At 30.8% G+C, this 22,770-nt stretch overlaps 2 protein-coding genes and 1 long non-coding RNA gene across 15 annotated transcripts; 2 read left to right on the plus strand and 1 right to left on the minus strand.

The window, feature by feature from the left end:
- Positions 1-323: 323 nt before the first annotated feature.
- On the plus strand, positions 324-2,497 carry LOC18107812 (uncharacterized). 2 transcript variants are annotated; one of them, XR_002979039.2, is made up of 2 exons: positions 324-1,340; positions 2,123-2,497. It is a non-coding gene; the product is annotated as an uncharacterized LOC18107812 (long non-coding RNA). The 2 variants fall into 2 exon arrangements; XR_002979040.2 differs by having other exon boundaries at positions 2,181-2,497.
- Positions 2,498-4,661: 2,164 nt separating this feature from the next.
- On the minus strand, positions 4,662-8,020 carry LOC18107813 (uncharacterized). 12 transcript variants are annotated; one of them, XR_008058030.1, is made up of 4 exons: positions 7,550-7,966; positions 6,688-6,719; positions 6,258-6,333; positions 4,662-6,003 (listed from the first exon to the last, which is right to left on the minus strand). XR_008058030.1 is itself a non-coding variant. In XM_052448971.1 (4 exons), the coding sequence occupies exons 1-4, from the start codon at positions 7,663-7,665 to the stop codon at positions 5,073-5,075; spliced, it is 342 nt and encodes a 113-aa protein (XP_052304931.1). In that variant the 5' UTR covers positions 7,666-7,962; the 3' UTR covers positions 4,662-5,072. The 12 variants fall into 12 exon arrangements, 1 of the variants encoding a protein (XP_052304931.1); XM_052448971.1 differs by having other exon boundaries at positions 4,662-5,190; positions 7,550-7,962; XR_008058023.1 differs by having other exon boundaries at positions 4,662-6,333; positions 6,637-6,719; positions 7,550-7,965.
- Positions 8,021-21,389: 13,369 nt separating this feature from the next.
- LOC7459875 (calmodulin-like protein 3) lies at positions 21,390-22,618 on the plus strand. The gene has a single exon (XM_002324599.4). It carries the CDS (start codon positions 21,577-21,579, stop codon positions 22,282-22,284), a length of 708 nt encoding a protein of 235 aa, XP_002324635.2. The 5' UTR covers positions 21,390-21,576; the 3' UTR covers positions 22,285-22,618.
- The last annotated feature ends 152 nt before the right edge of the window (positions 22,619-22,770 follow it).

The following is a 22,770-nucleotide window of genomic DNA, read 5'->3' on the forward strand; positions in this document are numbered from 1 at the left end:
CTCTCAAATTAATACCAAAATTGTTATAAAGTTTCTGATTTTCTTTGTTGATCATTAAAAGGAAGAAATAAATTTAAGTTAGACTATTTTTCCTCTATCTTTAGACTTTCTTCTCCTGAGTGAGGATGGAAAGAAAGAAACTAGGAAGCGCGTAGGGGTTAGACTATTCTTCCAACGCATGGACAGATCTGAAGTGGGACTCGTGTATGTGCCCCCACAAGGGCAACCGCCACCATCAGATCCGGCTGTTTGCATCTGAACCGCACATATAATAATGTACTTTTTGATATTTTAATCAAAACAATTTATTGGATCAAGAAAATAGTCAGCTTTTAGAAGAAAAAAATAGTAGCAGAAGGCTAGAAGTTAGTGATTGCAAGAGAAAAAACGATGGAGTTTGGTGGGATGTTTCAGTAAACTTAGGCCCAATATTCTTCTTGGGATTGGCAGTAAAAAGGACCTCAAATCCCCTATAAATACTACCCTTTCTCACCCTAAACCTACACACTACACCTCCTTTCAATCTCTCTCTTTTATCTCTATATTTGACTTCTCTTTCTCCCTTAGCCCTCTTGACCTTTCTCTTTAGAAAACTTTCTAGGGTTTGTTCATTGGAGGGCTTTGAAGCTATTAGAATCTATTTTTAGGTGTGTTTGTATGTAGCCCTTTCATGGAGAGCTTTGAAGCTTCTCAATATATTTTTGGTGTGGTTGTACGTGACCCTCTTTGTATTCTTCCACAGCTTTCTTGAACTGCACCTATTAGATTAATGTTGATGTTGTTGTGCGATATGCCATGACCATATGACATTGTATTCATTTTTGCTGCGGTTCAATAAAGCTGTGGGAAGATACAAACAGGATCAAAGAAAGTTGCTATGTCTTCGTCGGACTCGGTATCAATGATCGGTGTATGAGTTCTTTTATCATCTAAACTTTCTTGAATTTTTTGTTTGATGAATGATCTCTTGGATCCCAATTGAGTTTAGGGTTTTTTAATATTCTTTTTACTAATTAATGCCTCCAAATATTCTTATGAATCTTTCAATCTCTTGTTTCTCGCAAGTTTCATGCTTTGAAGGAGAACAAGAAGGGATATATGGCTACTTCAAATTAAAGGGCTTTCCGTTCTTTAACCAGTCATCATTTTTACTTATCTATTCATGATTTAACAAGTGCATTATTTTATTATTCCCAGAGAGCTAATACTTGTAGAACATCACTACAGAATTTTCTCTCATGTTAATTTACAGAGTATTTTGGATGCATAGCTTCCTGCCAGCAGTGTCCTTCCTTTTGCACTTGCATCAAAAAGAGACCACACAAACAAAGATTTATCGGGTATGCACTTTTCAAGAACACAAACACACACGATTCTTGAAAGAGGGTGTGTGTGTGTGTGTGTGTGTGTGTGTGTACACATATATATTATGGATTGGATTATGTATTTTAATATTGATGATGTAAAAAATGATGACAAAAGATGAAATTACAGCCGAAGCACATCAGGTTGGCTACCGACAACGTTAAGATTCATCGGATAAAAGTTTGGAGTAATTCCTATTAAATGATCAAAAGAGCATCACTTGATCTTTCGATCGCCCATTAATCCGTGTTTGTACTGTGTCGGTTGACACAGTAATAGTCTTTTTGTAAACATCTGACCTACAGATTCCTTTTCATGAGGTTGATATCTAGTCTGCTATTGAAATGCTTTGCTGTTTTTTGTTCAATATAAATTAATATGTTGTACAATTATTTTTCTATCTTTGTGTAGTGTATGAATCAGGTTTGAGTATGGTATCTATCTTTGATCAAATTAACTCAGGCTTGCTTTTTAGCTATGGACCACAAGGGTTGCTACTGCCTTCTCAGTTTGGAATTAACCCTCACCTAAAAACCCTTGATCAAACCACAAATTCCAGCACTAAATCGAGTGCTAATAATGATAGGTGGAAGATTTATTGGACTCGGGACCATAGTCAGCTCATCACCAATCAAGAATCCATTGAGCACACTTCTAACACTTGCTTCACATTTAAAAGAACTTGCGTTATATTACTAAATCTCGATTTTTAATGTATAAATGTGACTAATGTATATATTTTCTTCATATTAATTAGCCATGAACAGTTGCTCTTGGAGTGGCCAAATAAAGTTTAACCCATCTTAATATTTCAGAGTCGGGATTGACAATTACAACTTGACCCGTGAGCATGAAGCGCACAAAGAGATTAGGGTTTTTTCCCTCTTCATTTTCTTTTCCAAACTTCGATGGGAGGGCAACTAATAAAATGGCAAGGAAAAGTATGATCCATAGGGGACTAAAGAGAACAAAATATTGCCCTGTCCTTTTAGGGCTGACACACATGTTTTCAATCAGATCATAGTATGTTCATGCCCTTCTCCTTCGGATAGTAGAAACAATATATCTTTCTTCTATGTACAAATGAATCTTGCATGAACACAATAATAGATGGTTCGACTTCAATGAGCCATATGAATGTTTTACTGTGATGACATACCTAATTTCCGGTTGCAGAAGATTCTGACAATGTAAAGAAACGTTATGGTGATAAAAAAGTTGGGTCTAGTCTTTTATGAACTTAGCTGTAAGAACACATCAAAGGGGACCTAAATCGATCCACAAATTATTAGTAGACCACCTCTCATGTTTTTTTATGGATATTGAACGGCTCATGATTGCATATTCAGGCCAATTTAATTACATAATGTGACCAGCTAATCCAACCCATAAATATTCTGATCACCAGTCTTTAACTTTCGTTAGCTGTAAGCAATTCAATAATAATCAATCAAGGATGGCCTTTCGCTTTATTCTCTTGAATTCATTAGTGGCATGAGTATTTAATTACCATCTGTTACCTTCACTTTTAGAGGGGACATGTTCATTATTTCCACTAATCATGCTTGCTTAAAGGAAAACAATTGGGATCACAGATAGGTGCTGGCTTGTCTGGTCTAATAGACAATAGCTTTTCTTTAGAGGAGAAAGAGTTGGAAAAGCTATAGATTTTCTTGTGCTTTGTGACTGTGGAAGGAGATGTGGGAATTAAAGAATATTAAATCAAAAATAAAATAATTGATAAAACCCGATGCACATTCTACTCCTATAGTGCTGTAACTTTTGTCTTATTTCTTAAATTTATTATTTGATCGTTAATTTCAATTATTTTAAAGGTATTGATCAGCTTTATTATCTCGTTTGTTTTGAGACAATAAAGAGAATTATTTTTCAAATCAAATTTATTTTTTTATATGGAAAGATCGATGCAAACCGATTACTGCATGGGGAAATTAAACAGCAGTGGTTTTAATAATATTAATAAAAAATTCCTTCTTGCATTCTTTATTTTTATAGTAAGAACTAATAATTTTAATTTCATAAGATAATTAGAAATTGTGCTTGTAGGATGACAATAATAACTAAACAAAAGCTTTGTTTTTAATGGATTTACATTTATTTATTTTATATTTAAGGGCGCAGTGCCTAGTTTCAAGATTTTCAACTGCATTTTCATGCATGTCTGCCAGCATTTCTTTTATTAGAGAATTTCTTTTTGTGCCCTCCATTTCTCTTACTTTCAAACCAATAGGAGGGAGTCAGTACAGATTATAATCTGTAAGCAATCATATCCTTTCCCTTGTATCCTTATGGAAATTGATTTCGTTGGCACACCAAAATCTCAAAATTAGAATCATTGTCGTCTACACTGAAATCAATTCTCAACACTGAGTATTGTAAGATGGATAAACACTATTATTCCTCTCTTTTACACAGGACTGATCATTCATGGCTGTTGATTTTTTTTGTAAGCACACAATTTTCACCCTAACTTTTCCCCTATTTTACACTCCTTTAAGGGTCACTAAAGTTGCTGTCATTTATCGTTGTTATGCACTCTCACATCAAATAAAAAGGTAAAGCTAGCTTTTGCACTTCATGTATATATGCTTCCTGTCCTATTGTTCTAATCGTAGAGCAGCAATGGTTTTATATATCAATAGCGACGGCACTGTTCCATTTCCCCACCACATGGGAAGAGAGCTATGTTATTGCTTTGCCCTGCCATTTCCCTTTTACGTGACACAGTTGATCTTTCTTTATAGCAAATCGGATCGCTTCTGTACATGTAATTGTGCCTAGAGTTGCGTATAAAATTAAGGTCAAAGTGAAAAATCCAATTAGTAGGCTTAAATTAAAGCTAATTATTTGATAATGAAATACTTTCATGGCTACATTCATCCGAATTGGATGATATGTTTCTGCTTTTAGGAAAATTAGTAGGGACCAGTTTTACCATCCTAATTATATTAGCCATAACCCATTTTTTCTCTCTCAAAGGAAATGTCACATCTTCTTTATTATTTTCGGTGCTTAAAATGTCACGTCTTCCACCAGAACAATGTTGTGGGTGTGGTTGAAGATAGATAAGTCTTCTATATTTTGATCAGTGAAGGTTCATACTGGTTTTGTCCCTGCTTTTGAAGATCTAGACTATCAAGGTCTTTTAATAGATAAGTCTTCTATTTTTGTTCTTGTAGGAGTGCTCGACGGTAGGTATCTTATCATTAATTCACTATCGATGACTCGACGGTAGGCATCTTATCATCATTAATTCATTATCGATGACTTTCGGCTTATCAGAAACATGTACAAGCATTATTATTGCTTAAATGCAGGTCAAAAGAACATAGAATACATCAATTTAAATCTAATCAAGATGGGTTGTAGAGAGAAATAAATTGAATATCAAGTGCGCAGTACTGAAAAAGTCTTCCTAAATTTGGATACATTTATTCATAAATAATAATAATAATAATAATAATAATAATATCTTCAAATCAGCATATAGAAGATCATCTGCTGCTATTGAATGATGATGCTCCACCACTGTGAACCTGATCTTTAAACACAGCATGTCACATGATTGTCAAACGATGGAGTAGTTAATTTCATGGAACAGAATTTCACCTTATTTATTAGGAAAGACTGTTGTGCTGGGAGACACGTACCTTGACATGATGCCCTAGCTGCCATATCATATCTCTTCAGCTAGCTTTCCGGCCTTCATATACAAGGAGGGTCCTTTCTTGTGGTAATATGTCTGTTTGGTTGGCTAGGTAGTCATCTCCTTGGTGACTTCTTTTGTGAAATCTTTCGAATTTTCTTAATGAACCCATTTCACATCCAGAAAAAGAAGAAGTCATATTTACTACAGAAAATACTTTAAAGGACATATGAGAAGTCATTAACTTGAGAAATCAGGTCATGTATGAAAAATGGTAAAAACAGTGGTGTTCTATACCTAATGGCCAAAGCAAGGAGCCTGAATGTCATCCCACCAAAGAAATTTGGACGATTGTCCATAGTTGGGACAGCATTTCAGAGATTCTTTCTTGTTTTTAGAAACAAAGCTTGCTTCGACTACTAGCTTAAGTATTACTCAATGAACAATGACATCCATGCATTCCAAAAGTCATATGTGTTCCAGTTCATAAATATCTGAATTATTTCTGGTTTTTTATTATATGCTTTAATTAAAATCCATGCACCTTTAGCTGTATAATCCCACAAAGCTGACTTCAATGGATATACACTAATGGACGACTAGGCATATCTTGAATGCTAAATGAGTATTATTGGTCTAATATTAGAAACTATAAGCAGTGCATTATAACAATATTTCTATTAAGGTGTTCAGATCTGCCATGCCCCTCTGTCTGCCCAGTTATAAACTAGTTTTGGACCTTTGGTGAACCTCCCCCTTATGCATCAGCATTCTTTCATATTAGACATTAAAAGCAATAGGCCTTTTCATTTCATGTCTTGGATTAGGTAAAGATTCCCTTAACAAAGCTTCATTATTTTTATCTTATAGGTCTTTTCCCCCACTTCAATTATGATCCACCATAAACACACAGCCAGCTAGCTTTAATTTGTGGTGTAGTTGTTCTTCTTCTTTCAAAGCACGAGCTCATCCTTGCAAGGTATGAGAAGAGAAAGATTAAAAAACCTTTTTTTAAACTATTCTTCTATGTTTACCATGTTAGAAAAAAATCAAAGGCTCATGCTTAATTAAGACCTAGGCAAAGAGCCCAGCAGCTAAGATGGTGAGCAGTATATTGATTTGGTCTGCAATGATGAGCTTATTAGCTACTTGTCAAAGCAATATAAAGAGCATGTATATATAAAGTGATTGAAACAGCTAACAATCAAGAGGAGAGGCAACTAACTTTTCATTCCCTTGGCTGTAATTAGCCAATGAGATGTTTTGCAAGTTGTAGATTGTCCTAATTGGCTGGACCCCATCTGATCATCATAGTATGCCAAGAATCATATATAGTAGATACAAAATCGGCACTGCATGATCTCTAAAGTGAAAAAAACAAATATTGTTCTACGATCTCTTTTAGCCTATGATAAATTAACACTTGCCTTGAAACAGTTTTGAAATATATATATATATATATATATATATAGTGTCAAAAACAAAATATTATAAAGAGCATGTATATATATGTTGTGATTCGCTATGTTTTGGTCAGAAACTGTTAATTTGGAATTGTTAAAAATAAAATAAAATTGATAATATATGACATGATAATTAATTACTTTTTGAAGTGAAAGCTCTTGATCAATGTGAAAGATAATTAGGAATCTCACCAACCACTCCAAGTTGAAATAATTCTCTGCAACTTAACACAGAAATCAACAAAAGGGATATGTAAGAATTATGGGAATTTTCATGGACTGCAATGCAGAACCAAGTACAAATTAAAGGCTTTGAGTTAGATATTCAAGATTCAAAAGGACAATAATATTTTCAGAAAGAGGGCTAAAGGAGGGATGATAATTGTGTAGGTTTGTAAAGTTTTGAGACCATCAGCTAGACAGCTAAGAAATGGAAGCAAACCCCAATAATTTACACACAGAATTATACACCATTGTATGATTTGCAAATTGCACAAGTCCTCAACCACCACTGTGGAGATCCCACCAGAAAAGAGAAAGAGTAGAGGTAAAAAAAGACTGATGTCAGAAAGTGGGAGAGTGACAAATTTTAACCTTTTTCACGGAAATGTACGAGATCATGTTAGAAATAAACCAAAAGGCAAGAGGAAGAACTATTATCATTAACGATAAAAAGGAAAGGTAGAAATCTTCTTTGCAAGAAACACAAAATTCAACCTTTTTTTCACAATCTTTATTCAATGATCAGGATTTATATTAATTTTAAGGAAAGCAATTTCCAAAAACTAGATACAACTTGCAAAATATTCTGTTACCCTGTTCGTGCATGGTTTAAATGGTTTGAAGCCTAACTTATCTTTTCTCCAACAGCCAAAAAAAGGAAAATGATAGAGGATGAAACCCCAGATCATAATTCCGCAAAAAATCAAATCTTTATCAAGAAAAAAAAATGGTCATGGATTGCAAGAGAATTTTCCTTAAAGGAAAATTAAAGAAAACCATTAAAAAAACTGCAAAAAAGGGGTCTAAATGACAAGAGAATTCATAGAATTACCACGATCCATACAGGGAGGAAGAAGATGAAAGGTTTTTGTATGCATTCCATGAAGGAAAGGAGAGGTCTTGACCGTAACAGCAAGAAAAGAGCCCAAAAAAATCCTGAATTGCCATGTTCTCCCACAGCTTTCTTGAGCTTCCATGGCGCTATACATACATATATTTATATATATAGGAGCTGTACATGTAGTGATCTATATATACACAGATTAAGCAAGGCAAAGAAGTTCAAGAAAGCTGTGGAAAAGCATGACCAGGACTTGCGAGATTAAACACAAAACCTTCAAATCTTCTCAGATCTCATATCCCTTTATTTTTCTTTTGTTGAAGTGAAAATATAGTGAGAGAAACAGAGAGATGGGAGCATGCCCATACAAATTCTCATGGACCACTCTAACATATATATATATATATATATATATATATCTATATATATATATATATATCTTGCAACCAGCTTTATAGAGAAGGAGAGTAGGGTTCCCTTCACTCACAAGAACGCATTTTACTCACAAAAAGCCTACTTTTACTAGTGAGTGCGCAGTGGGGTACAGATAAAACAGTCGTATTGGTAAAGAAAAACAAAAGAAAATTTTGCAATTTCTTTATATATATATATATAATTGTATAAATTGTTTTTGTTAAATATTTAATATTCAGTCCTGAAATTGAGATTTTAAATATTAGTTTCTCTAAATATATTTTTATAAAGTGATTTATTTTTGTAAAATTGGATTTCATAAATAAATTATACGAAGTTTAGGCTAGAATACAAACCCGCAAAATGTATGTTTATATAAAAGATAATAAAAAAATAAACTAAAAAAAAATATTAGATGCTTGATTCATCATGTTGTCTGAATCATAGTTATTAACTGTCTAGAGATAGGCAAATCTCAGGTTACAAGTCGGTCCAAGTAGATTAACTCTAATTTTTAAAAAAAAATATTAAAATAATATATTTTTAAAAATATATTTTTTAAAAAATCAACAGAGTTTAACATTATCAACCTAGGTTTTTAACATAGTTACATTAATCCAGATTAGGTCTTAGATTGACTAGATCTAGATAAACCGATGAAGTTGGTCCAAGTTTCATAATAGCCATCAAAATAAAAAATTATGAAATCTGAATAGATAAGGAAAACAGTGATATTTGATAATTTAGTTAGGTCTGTTGAATAATGAAAAAGAAAAAAAAAAAAAAAGAGGGGAGATTGACAAGAACATCCCATCCCCATCACATGTAACCATGTGAGCTAGATCTCTCTTTTTTATTTTATTGGTACCTTAAGGTGTGGATTGTTCAACGTCCCCCAATCTTTATGTTTTTTCTTTATCCTACATATTAACCTATCTATAACAATTCCCGTGATCCTCATAAATCATGTTGGAGACATTTTTTTAATGCAGATTTAGATCATTCATGTAAAAAAAAAAAAGAATTAGTTAATATTTGGGTATTATCTCAAGACACAACACGGAAAAATTCAGGTAATATTTGGTTATTATCTCAAAATACAACAGCTTAAATATTATAGATAAAAAATATATATTTTTCGATATTTTCTAGTTTAAAGTACAAAAATTCTCATCAAAATTATCTATTTATTTTATTTTAAATATTTATCTCTTCAATTATATATATTTCTATCTTATTTTTATCTATTATTTTTATTTTAAGACAATAATCAAATACAAGTTGGTTTTTATTATGGTTGTTGCTATACATAATATCTTTCTAAAACTTCCTAGCTAACTAGAATTAATATTGTACATAAAAAAAAAGCTAAAAGGAAAAGAAAAACTTCATAAAATGTTTGTTCTATATTTTTATATATTCTCGATTTGCATAATAAATATAATTCAAAACGGCACCCCAAAATGCTTCAAAATCAATATATAATGTTTCATTTGAGAAAACAAAACATAAACCGGAACGAGATTCACGACCTTGATTTTCCAATTAATATATATATATATATATATATATATATATATATGGAATATAAAATGTATATATTCATGAATTACATTACGATGATGATCACATGATGTGTGGTGACGATGTTAAGGGTGTGGGCCAGAAAGGGAAGAGACGGAGGAGTTTGTTGTGGGCCCCCACCATACTCAAAACAGGGACATTTTTTTTGTGTTATAATTATTAAGAAATTAGACCCACTACAGTCAAGTCCACCTCACTACCAAACTGTTACTATAATCCACAGAGTTTTATGATATTCAGTTCGTTTTTCGTTTCGAAGTACGGTTCAAATGGCCGGCGGTATATTTCAAGGGCTAAGATACATGATTATCGATACCGGTTTATTGATGGGGTCACGGATTGGATAAAAAATTATAAAATATTTTTGTTTTATTTTTTAATGAAAATAGTATTATTTTAAAAAATATTAAAATTAACTGAATTATATCTTGTATAACGTCAGATTAACTAGGTTGATAGCTGATTCACTAAGTCACCTGAATTTAATCAAATTAATATTTATTTTATTTTTAAAAAAAAACTTGACTCGTATCGAGTTGAATCAATAACTACTTGATTTATAAACACAGTATAGCCAAACAAAATCTAAATCTAATTTGCTTCAATTCCGTTAATTTGATCGCTTGACTTTTGTGCTTTACGAACAATTTATTCCCACATTAAGAAACATGTACAAGATTTCTCCAGTTTTCTCACAATAGTCGCAGAAAGAATCCAAGAAAAGAGACAAGTCTGTATTTGCCAACGATGTGCTTTACTTCTTGTTGTAAAAGTGTTCTTTCTCCTGAATTTTGAAAGAAATTTCCAACAAAAGACCTAACCATATTTGGAAAATTGATTAGATAAGAACACCGCATTATCATACATCCACTTAATCTTAATTTTAATGATTGTGGGCCCTTAGATGGGTGTGATCACAAGGTTAAACATCATTAATTTGATGATGATAGTGATTTGATGAGAGGATGGCCTTCTGATTATTAGGAGGATCACATCAAGGGTGACTGTGGCCTTCTGATTATTAGGAGGATCACATCAGGGTGACTTTGGCCTTCTGATTATTAGGCATGTACAATATGTAGTCGAGTGAAGCCAAATGGTTTGTTGAGAATTTCATTTCAGGGTCACATCTTGTTTCCAAGTTTGCCTGCTCCCTATGGCACCCATGGTCTTTATCATGGGTCATGGGTCAACAATTAAAGAAATATAAGTTGTTGTTAGTGATTGGATTGTTGTGGTACCGGTTAATTTTTAAAGTATTTTTATTTTAAAATATATTAAAATAAATAAAATATTTTTAACATTAGTATATCAAAATAATTTAGAAATATCAAAAAGATTAATTCGAAGCAGTTAAAAAATAAAAATAAAAATTTATTTTTTAAAAAAATATTTTTAAAATGTAAAAATAAACTGGATCATAGAATTGCATTTACATAACCGAGGTTGACCCCACCTTCCCTCCTGCCTGAGTTACTAGTTGGATCTAGATTGAAGTTTATCTATATAAATAATGCATTTCTTTTTATGCTAAAAGTAAATAATATGTTTAACGAAAACAAGGTGACTAGTTTAACGAGCTACGTGAGATTGATCTGAGATAATTCAAAACATATTTATTTTTATATATTTTTTTAAAAAATAAAATATTATTTTAAAAATATTTAAAAAATTAAATTGAATTTTAATTAAGTTATGGATTAATCTATTGACTTTATTAAGTCATAATCTTCCATCTAATTTTAATTTATATCTCGGCTTGGATTAGCAACCGAGTCAACAAGTCATTGAGTTTATTTATCAATGTTAGATTTAATTATAACGGGTTAAAGTAACTTAAATTCGGTGCTATTTAGGGATGGGTAAAATCAACAATTACGTACTTAATTGTTTTATATATCAATTAACTAATTAATAATACCTAATAATTTGATTAACCCCTCACATCTATTTATGTTAGTTAAATGTAAGCTTCTTAAAATCTTTTAAAATTAAATTTGAGTTACTATCATCCTTGAATCTGTTTTGAGCACGCCACGTGTCCACCTACCAAAAAGCCCATTATTATATTTGACCATGATATAAACACGTCTTAATTATGTTTAATTATCTTAGATATCAACATTAGGGAGAAAAAAAACACACCAAGCGGGCATGTCTCTTGTTTCCGTAAATTAGTAGTTAACTTCTAACACCAAACTTTTTATTTTTATTTATTTTTTATATGTTTAAGTATTTAACGAATTAATTGTTTTTTTGGTTCGATTATAAGTATTACTGGATTAGCTTATTAATAAAAGCTAATTAGGGAGACAATTTCATTGCAGGGTCTGAGTGAAATCATTGTTCATTGAAATAATGATGTCATATTTTTGCCTCTCCATTAAAAAAAAAATTAAAACCGACTTTCAAAGTATTTTAATCATTTCACATGGTCTATTATTTATTATCGAATTGATTGGAGATAAATAATTTTTTTTTATTTTAAATATATAGTGAAAACACCAAAATATCCTTGAAAGCAAAAAAAAATAAAAAATTTAATTCGCACCAAGAGACAATTTTGTATTTTCACAAAATTTAAAATTAAATGTCATGGAACAATGCTATTTTAGATAAAATTTAAAAATAAAATGGGAATTGATTCGATAAGGTTTTACTTGAACATGACTGGATTAACTAGATTAAAAGTTAACTCACTAAGTTATTTCAATTTAACCAAATCAACTTTCATCTTGATTTTTTTATATGATGACTAAACATTTCTCTCACATCACAAGATCCCTAATTGCAGGCATAAAAAAAAATCGTCAAGACCAATCTCAAATCAATGTAATTTTTAATGATCAAATAAAAAAAAAACTGAGCAACTAAAATAACAAAAGATAAAAAAAACAATTATAACAATGTGTGAATTCTTGGTATTCTGTACGAATAACAATTTAATGTGAACCCAATGACTACCAACTTGACCTAACTCGACTCGGATAAATGAGTGTTTTTTGATAATTATCTTACTCATTAGGGAACGAATCTGATATGGATATTGTAAAACCTAACCTATATATATTTGATTATTATTTAAAATTTAACAAAAAAATAAAATGGTAATATATATTTAAAGTATGTCTATATGTATTAAATAAATGATAAAATAATAAATATTATACATATATGTATATTGTGTTAATATTGAAATATTTAAATGTTATATTAGATTAAAAAAATATATATATATAAATATTCTAGATGTGTGTGGGTATATATATATATATATATATATATATATATATATATATATATATATATATATATATATATTTCTTAACTGTATAATAAATAAAATATAAATAACTACTCAAACTGTAAAATCAATCTTGGTTCCTAGTAGTCATTATAAAAACAACAGCAAAAAAGGGTTCTCAATCAATCATAAAAACAAAAGCTGTGCCGTTTTTTTAGATACCAGCTTGATGACATAAACAGTGTAAGGCATCAGAAACAGCTTACGATGGGCATCAGTCACCTATCACTATCTAACATGTCACTGCAACAGAGCAAATGTCGACGGGGAAGTCATTGTCACGACGTCGTATTACTTGTCTTGTGACTACACTGATTTATTGTCCCTGTATACCGGCTAAATTTTAGCCCCCTTTTTTTTTTTTAAAAAAAAAAAAAGTCTTATTCATATAAGGTACTCGTGTTTTTAGAACCCGTTTGAAAAACATGGGATTTATTTATTTGTGGTTTTTTCTTCAAAATTCAATGAAAAAATTGTTTAGTGAAATTTTAAAAATTGTTTAAAAAAATCATTTGAAAACTAAAAATCAAAAGCTACAAAATGAATTTTTTAAATTTTTTAGTGTACTATAACATATATTAGGAGGAAGAATTATTTGGTATTGTAGTAATTTTTACGGTTGCAGTTTAAAAAAATAGAATTAAGAAAAAACTTTTAGTTTTGATTTTAAAAAAATATTTATTTGGTTAAAATTGCTATAAAATATACTTAAATGAAGTATCAATAAGTAAAAAGCAGGTTTTTTTAGTTTCCACAAAACCAAGATTTGAAACACAATTCAATAAGACCGAGCACAAAACACAGAAAGTACCACAATAATAAACAATCTCGAGACATAATTTAAAGTTGTATTTAGTTATTATCTTAAAAAAAAAAGATAATAAAAACAAAAGTGATATCATTTCTGTCTTTTTTATTTAAAAATGATATAAATTTATTTAAAATCTATCTAAAAACATATTTATTTTGCACACCCATCTTCTTCTCTCAATCCAGGCATGTTTATATATATTCTTTTGGATTTCTAACACTCACTAAACCTAATATAAAAGAACAGTTGCACATGATTCAAGAAATTGTTGAGTTCATTTATTAAAAAAACAAAAACAAATTGTACCGTCTCTTTTGTTCTGTCCATTCTATGACAATGTTCAATTGGCGCTTGTGTTCATTGAATAGTTGCATTCCTTGCCTAAATCGTGGCCCGCTGTCTTATACATCCGACATGTACGTACCATGAAAGGATAAAGCATGCTGCCACTTTGATCTTCAATTCGAATCCCAGTTATCCTTGCGTATTTGTGAGTTTTCTCAGATCTCTTCCGAAATCCTGAGTTTAATTTCTCGAATTCAAATTAAATTCATTAATTGATCAAGGGATATATTCTATTATGGACCATCAAATCTTTGAAAGAATATTTTTCTCGTACCATTGAAAAAACGAAAATCGAAACCAATAATTATGTAAGAGTGTCATTAAACTATGAACTCATTACTATATGCATGGTTATAATATTTTACCAGTGTCTTATTCGGCTAGTGAACTAAATCACGGGTTATTGAATTAATTTAAATCAACCCCAAAACTTGTTTTAGTGGATTTTTTTTTAAAAAATAAAATAATATCTTTTAAAGAAAAAATTAAAAGAAAAATCGATAATGTTTTATATAAAAATTAAAAAAGTTTTAGGAATTCACCCAATTGAGTCTTGCTAAAATTTAATTGAATCAACTAGATTATAAATTCATGCGTTAGGTTACTTAAATTTAATTAGATCAATTTCTAAACTAATTCAAAATAAAATTCAATTCAAATCAGGCTGGACAAATTACTATTTCAACCTGATAAATTAGGGATTAAGTTGGGTTTAAAAACGATTACCATGTCCATATATTGTACTATATATATGGACACAAGAAGGGAAGAATGAATGATTAGATGTTTCTGCGATCGTTGTAATATAGTGAATAATTGATAGGGACCCACATGAAAAGCTACCCTCAAAATCAGCAGTGAATTTTTTCAGTATCCCCTTTATGATTTTTGACAAGTCAAGTTGCACGAGCAACCACTGCATATAATGATCTGCGGTTGTACGGACGCAAATGTATACTCGTATCAGTTAGTTGCTTTGATTTTTGATTCCTTCTTTTCTTTTCCATACCTTGTAATTTTTACAATTTAATTGCTGCTGCTGCTGCTGCTGCTGATGAACAGAGTTATATATGGCGGGTGAATGTCATGTCTATATATTGCAGGTCTTGTCTAGAAATTTTTGAGATAATTACCTAAATCATTTTTACTTTGACGAAGTCTAAAGGAAACTTCTAATAATCTTGGGCTATCCATGGCGGTTTTGATTATTGTTTTTGAACAAGAGCTTAACTACTAGTTAATGTTCTCTAACAAAATAAGTCTCTTATTAGTAGTACAAGAGACCCTTTAATATTTAATTTAATTAAAATGTAGAAGAAATGTAATATGTAAAAGAGGAAGATAAAATATATGATAATATTTTTTTTTTGAGTAAAAATAAGCATAATACATACCCATATCATATCAATTATGTATAGATGCAACCACGTTGTATAGCCTACTCTACAAAATAATTATTTTAATTGTAGATGATCGCAAAACCAAACTGTAAAACGAGACATTCAAGTGGACAACCATACTATTAACTTTTTAGGTGTATGAAAGTACTAGTATATATGAGCATGCCTTAACATTGTTTGGCTTGTTCTATCATGCATGTCGGCATGAAAATGGAGAATTGCTTGAAACCTTAAATTTTAAATTTTAATTTTAAAATAATAAAGTTTTTCTATCCATGTTTAGATTTTAGAGTCTTTTTTGCTTATTTACATATTTAGAAAAATGCTGACTTTTGTCTTGGCCATAAATTGAGTAGAAGATAGATGGTGTGAGTTCTTGAAAGAGATGGCATCGCTACTTGGCAAAAACCTCCAAATCACAATCACGTAACAAAAGTTCTAATATCCATTTTTTTTACTGGTGTCGGATACTTTTATTTTATTTTATTTTAGACGTGTTTTGAATACTTAAATTGACTTGTAATTCGATCAGTTTATAAAAAACTCAATCAAAATCTATTGATAAAGTAAAAAAAAACAAATCAACTAGAATTAACCTGAATTAATCCGGTAATCCAGTAATTAATTCCCTAGAGATATTTTTTTATGGGGTTTGAAAACTGTAATGCCAACTACTCCCTCACCAAATTTCTTGGGTATTGCTTTATGTTTGATGCTCGAACAAAGCATTCCCTCTTTACACGGTAATGAATGAAAAATCTAATCAAGGACAAGCTTTATGACAGGACCATTCTATTACATCACTAATAGGACCATGTGAAGAGCTTCCAATGAGAACAACGCTACGTGATAACGGGACGGGATTGACAGAGAAAGGTTAGGTTGTCTGTTTCCGTCGTGGGTCACTCTCGTTTTCATGGGGTCGTGTAACAGCCTGTTCACTCCAACAAAAGCACCCCTCCCTTATTCTATTCTACGACGACAAAGAAACAAGAGCGAGTGAGGTGGGGATGGGCCTTTGGACTCTTGTGAGGGGTGATAATCAATAACAACAAATGGGCCCCCGTGAAACAGTATCTGTCTCGTATACCCAAATGGGCCCAATCCTCCATTATGATCCATCACGTGCTCTCAATTTTTTTAACCAAAAGATGGCTATTTTCATTAATTTATTAAGAAACGGAAATGGTATAGCCTTTTTCATTGGCAATAGATTTGAAATGCTCGTGGGTGGGTCGGTGGGTCTAGGATGAAAAGTGCACTCAGCTAACTCCAAGAGTACTTAAATGGAGCTTGCAGGTCTTGTTTGGTGGCCTTGATTCTTTAAGAGACTCTATTTAAAAGATGTGTTAGATTAGTATTATAGTGATAGACACGTGTTCCGTTGTGAAAATACGAGAATATATATATATATATATATCTGAGATGGGATAATTTTGAAGTGGATTTTTATTTTTTAAAAACAAAAAATAATAAAAAAACACCATCTCGACTTTCCCGTCTCTTATGTGCTACCACAGTAATTAAAAGCTATCAAATAGACTAGAAAGAGAATATGTTTTTGATTATCAAAACAATATGTTTTGTTTTTCTTTAAATGGATTTAGATATTATAGATGGTAAGTTATTTGTTACTGGAGGACTGAATGATTTTTATTAGTTTAACAATAAATAAATAAATAAATAAATAAAAGGAATTGAAGATTTGTGTGAGAGCAAGAGCCCACTCATAGAAATTAAGTTGAAACTATTAAGCTTCTTCTTTGAGGTTTTCAGAGGCCTCCCAAGTGAGGTTTTAAATAATGCATGATCACCTCTTACTACTACTAGGAAGTTGGAGGCCCATGCTGAAGTTGAGGACGTATTATACTCCATTGTTTTTATTTTTCTTTTTCTAAATGAGATGCAATGCCAATGGGAAATACTTCTTTTGTTCTTTCCTGTCTAAACCCTAATTGATTTTTTGGCTCATTATAATGGATAACTTTTTAAAACAGTGAAGATGATGCCAACAAACAGGGAAAAGTAATCATTCTCATTTTATATCAAAATCATTGTATTAAATCTGGTCCCGAGCAAGGTCCGGGTTAAAGATCAAGCAACTTATCAGATTTTAACTCAATTGAAAAGAAAAATAAAAAGTAAAACAACATTGTTTTTTTTTTAAAAAAATATTTTTTTTAAAAATCATTGAGTTTTAATCGGATCAACTGAGTTATGGATAAAACCAAGTTTTTTTATTGGGTTATACTGAGTCAATTTTTTTTGTTTTTTTTTCAAGAAAACTTAGCTTGAATCAAGTCTAAGATCAACCAGGTCCTGAAACAACATGTATTGATCCAAGTTTCATAACTATAACCAAAATTATAAATTTAAATTAAGAAAAAACAAAAAAATTAAAAAATCTACAAGTCTAAATTGGGCCTTCTCAAACAAAGTTGAAGCCCAAATCTATCATTTTTGTAAGTGCAGCTCAGTGTGCAACAGGCCTCGGATTTGTGCCCAAAACAAACAATTTGACTATTAGCGTACCTTGCCTGATTTGTAATCATTCACGACACTTCATTAAACTGATATATTATGTGGTCTTAACTTCAAAATGTAACTCCAACTTTTCGAAATCGATTTTTTTTAAAAAATAAATTGTTATTAATAAAAAAACTAAAACTAAAACTAAAACTAAAAAAAAAGTGATGTTTTTATTATGCACCATCCCATAAAAATAATATTTTGTTTTTTGTAATAATTTTTGTATCTATCTTTTTTTATTAATTCAATCCTTTAATATTGAATTTCATGATTTATTTTAATTTGTCTTCCGTGTTAATATTCTCGTCTTATAATCCAAGTCACAAACTTAATGGATTAGCCAGTTGATTCATTTCTTTTTCAATTGACTTTTTAGTTTTCTTTTAATTTTATCATTTAATATCAAGTTTATTGAGATTTAAGTTTCAAATTTGTTTTAATTTGTTTTTTGTGGGATTATCATGGTTTTATGACTCGAGTCGTGGATTTAACAGGTTAACCTATAGCGATCTAATATATTATTATCTGAATATTTTTTTTAAAAGATATCATCTTAAATTTTTTTAAGTTAAACTATGTTTTTACTGATTGTCGACTAATATAAAATCAACTTTTATACTATTTAAATTTTTTGATCGACTAAATTTTTTTTTAAAATATCTTGATATTTTTTAAGTTCAAAAGATAAAATTTATACAACTCGCAGGACATCATCATGCCTCAACAATCTAGTTATTTATCTAATTGTATTCGGCGAATATCTTCATGTTCTTGTCCCTGTGCCTATTAACTCGAAATTTACTTGAGGGAACTTAGTTTGAAGAAATTGGGTTTAATTTAATATTCAAGCCTTTTTTGCTCGAGACAAAATCATCAAACTCCCAGTTGATATCATCAAGGGCTAGGACCTGAGATGAACAAACGAAGAATTTCACACGATAGATAGATAGATTCATAGAACTAAAGAAATATGGTCTAGAAAGCCCAGCTCAGCCCCTGCTTTCAATTTTCAAAATGCCCAATTCTTATCGTCTCTTTACTCATTCTTTTTCGATAAAGAAGTCATGGGTCATGGCAAATTCTTAATTCTTTTCTTAAGAATGTTTCTCTCTCTCTCTCTCTCTCTCTCTCTCTCTCTAGATTAGCTTGAGCATCATTTCTTTAATTAAAAGACAAGGAATCTCAATGGCATTTCTTTAGTCCTTAAATTGTGGCAATCAGTCTAATGCCACCAAAAGCTAGGAATCCGATGCTGCAAATCGCGTACATGTCCCCCCATTATCCTCGGCACCTCCTATATCCCATAGTATCATACTTGGATATTTGATCCATGTTTTATTTTTGGGTTAATTTTTTTTTAATAAAAACATTTATATATAAAATTTTTAAATATATTTTTGTATTTAAAAAAATTCTAAGTGAAAATTAAAAAATTTATATATAAATATAATTAAATAAATTGAAAATGTGTGTTAATAAGTAAAAAAAAAAAACCCATAAATAATGTCTAAAAAAAAAAACTTGAAAAATCAAGAGAAATATGTAGATAAAGATATTTAATTTCGCAAGATGTAACATTTAAGAGGTTGTATTTGCTGAATTTGTTAATTAAAATAATTTTTTAATTCAATCAAATGATAATAAAAATAGACACACACATTAAATTGATTGAATAAAATAAAAGAGAAAATTAATATGTAAGGCTGCACATGTTAGAAATATTATTTGAAAATAAATTTCTTTTTATTTTAAAAAATAAAGTTCATTTATACAAAAAATTAATATATATATATATATATTAATAAGAAAAACCTCCTAAAAAATTAAATACATAATTTAAAAATAATTATTATTTAAAATAATTTTTCTAAATAACATAAAAGAGAGAAGAGATATTAATGTAAATATAAATATAAATAAAAATAATATTAAGATTAATTTTAAAAAAAATAAAAACAAAAAAAAGTGAACAATGTCATTTACAGTAGAACTTGTGGGGTGAATCCGGACCATAAACTTAACTGAGTATAATATTTTTTGCCCTATAAATTTATAATAAATTTTTAAAAAAGGTAAAGAATGTTGTCCACAATAAAAAATAAGAGGATGAATAGTGCGGATGCAGAATGTTGATCACTTCATATATTTCTCCTTTAAATTTATAGCAAAATCTTAAAAAAAAAATTTGACCAATGTTATCCATAGTGAAACGTGAGAAGATAAATAAGAAAAAAAAGAAAAAAACATTGTATACTTGCATAATATTTTTCCAACACTGTTTAGATTATAGGTAATAATAATAAGCTGAAGTCCACAGCAGAGCTCTCTTCATAATTTGCAAGTCATTATCAGAGAATAAATCCTCAACATGGTTAATACAGTCCTTCAGGCACAAGAACACCAAGTTACAAGGAGGCAAATGGTTATGGGATACTGCTTAATTCAGTCCATGGCAAACTGAAAATCAAAGAAATTTTATTTGTCTATATCTTGTATTGATTTCTCCGAGATTCCCACCTCAGCAGCAAAAGTATCGAGTTCTATTTACTTTCCGTGGATAAATTCAAAGAAATTTTATAGTTGCACTAAAATATCTTTCTTTGGATAGCGATTAGAGAGTCTTCTAGCCATGTATTTAATCAAGTCCACATAAATGCCATCAACTTGGTTACCTCCTCTCCCTCTATTCTGTTCAATTTGCCAAGTCCCGTCTGCACTAATTAAGTAAACATTAATGTAAATATTGGAATTTCAAGCAATGGGGGAATTAGGGCCATGGTGGAGTAGTTCTGCTTTTAGTTGAACTTGTATGATGAGCATAAATGAAGTGTCTGTGTGTGCTAAAGTGGCAGCAAATAGTAGTCGGCAGTGGTTACTTTGCATCATGTCTTTTGCTTCTAAAGAACATGAAGTGTCGATGCATTTTGATGAGAGTTAGCTTCCAATCATAATTAACAAGTGCATGCTCAGATGATTCATACAACCAAATTCTGGAAGGATTTCGTTAACTATTAGCGATAGCTTAATTTTGTGATTTGCTGACTTATGATTTAATTCATATTAAATTTTGAATTAATTTGAATGAAATTCTTCGAAGTTAAACTTGATAAAAAAATAAATTTGAGTTTTATTTAATTTTTTAAAAAATAATATCATTTTAAATTAAGATTGTTTTTAAACAATTCTTTTTTAAATTAACCTAAATTAACTTATAATCTATATTTTGAATTAGTTCATGAATTAGACCAGATTTAATAATTTATGGTAACAACTAGCAAGCAATTAAATTTTTCTATCAAAACTTATCAACCTTTTTTACTCGTTGGAAACAAGTTTCTCAACTGATTACCAATAGCATGGAATTTCCATGCTATCAGGGTCTGATATCTGATTAGCTTGTGTGTGTTTAATAACTGTAATTACAAATTACGCGGTTTGTGGGATCGAAAAGTACACCAAACACCGCGTCTCTTCTTCAATGCCCATGGCCCTTTTCAACTCTTAAACTTAAACAAAGACCAACCTGTTTACCTCTTTTTGTCCATTCGCTCCTCCTCCTCCTCTCTTATTAACCCCTTTCTCCTCTGATTCCTGTTGTGTGTGAACAAGAAAAACCAATCAAAAGAAAGATATGATGATGATCATCACCATCTTGTTACTAATAGTTTTGTTCCTAGCTGGCCTCATTAATATTTACTTCTATTTACCCTCCAGGAAATTGTATGCATGGCTCCAATCTCTTGCCTCTAAAAACCCTCCGAGAACCATCACTCTCCAAGTCTCAAACAAAGGGAGGAGTGTTACGACTACTAGTGTCAGTAGTAGTAGTGTTAGCGGTCCTGCTTATGAAAAAGCTGAGCTAAAGAGTGTTTTTGCTACCTTCGACAAGAATGGTGATGGGTTTATAACAAAGCAAGAGTTAAGAGAGTCATTCAAGAACATAAGAATTTTTATGACAGAGAAAGAAGTGGAAGAAATGGTGGTGAAAATTGATTCCAATGGAGATGGTTTGATAGATTTTGAAGAGTTTTGTATCTTGTGCAAGGTAGTTGGGATTCAAGATCAAGGAGGAGATGACGAGAAAGAAGGTCAAGGAGATGGTGGGGAAGGGGATTTGAAAGAGGCTTTTGATGTTTTTGATAGAGATAAAGATGGTTTGATATCAGTCGAGGAGCTTGGTTTGGTCTTGTGTTCTTTGGGGTTAAAGGAAGGTGGAAGAGTGGAGGATTGCAAGGAGATGATCAGGAAGGTTGACATGGATGGTGATGGGATGGTTAATTTTGACGAGTTCAAGAGGATGATGACGAGAGGTGGAAGCAAGCTTGTTTCTGTCTTCTAAACCTCTCCTCCCTCAATACAAATTTGCTTCCTCTCTAAGCTCTGGTAAGATAACTACATATTTGTCACTCATGCAACCGCAGAGAAATCTCAATGAAACAGGAGCTTATTCCTAGCCTAACAAACCTCTTGAGTGTTCAGGTACTGTAAGGGCTAGAGAACTGGCCATCTCTCTGATTTAATCTAACCTCTAGAGAACTCAATCATATTTAGCTAAAATACTTGGTGTTGTATTCATATTTGTAGGATGATTTGAACTTGTTACTAGCTATTCTCTATTTTGCTGTAGTTCCATGTACATAGATAAACTCAGATCCTTTTCTTTTGTGTGCTAAGCCAAATCAAAGAAGTGTGTGCATGCCATGTTCAGTTCTTTCAGAGTAAAGCAACTGAAATAACCTTCTTAATTAACTTCTCAACACATTGTTTGCAAATTAAACTCTATCCCTAATCCTTCAATTTGGATTCAGTTTCGAGTCTTGCTTTT

Source organism: Populus trichocarpa, chromosome 18 (assembly GCF_000002775.5).
Source record: "Populus trichocarpa isolate Nisqually-1 chromosome 18, P.trichocarpa_v4.1, whole genome shotgun sequence".
NCBI lineage: Eukaryota > Viridiplantae > Streptophyta > Magnoliopsida > Malpighiales > Salicaceae > Populus > Populus trichocarpa.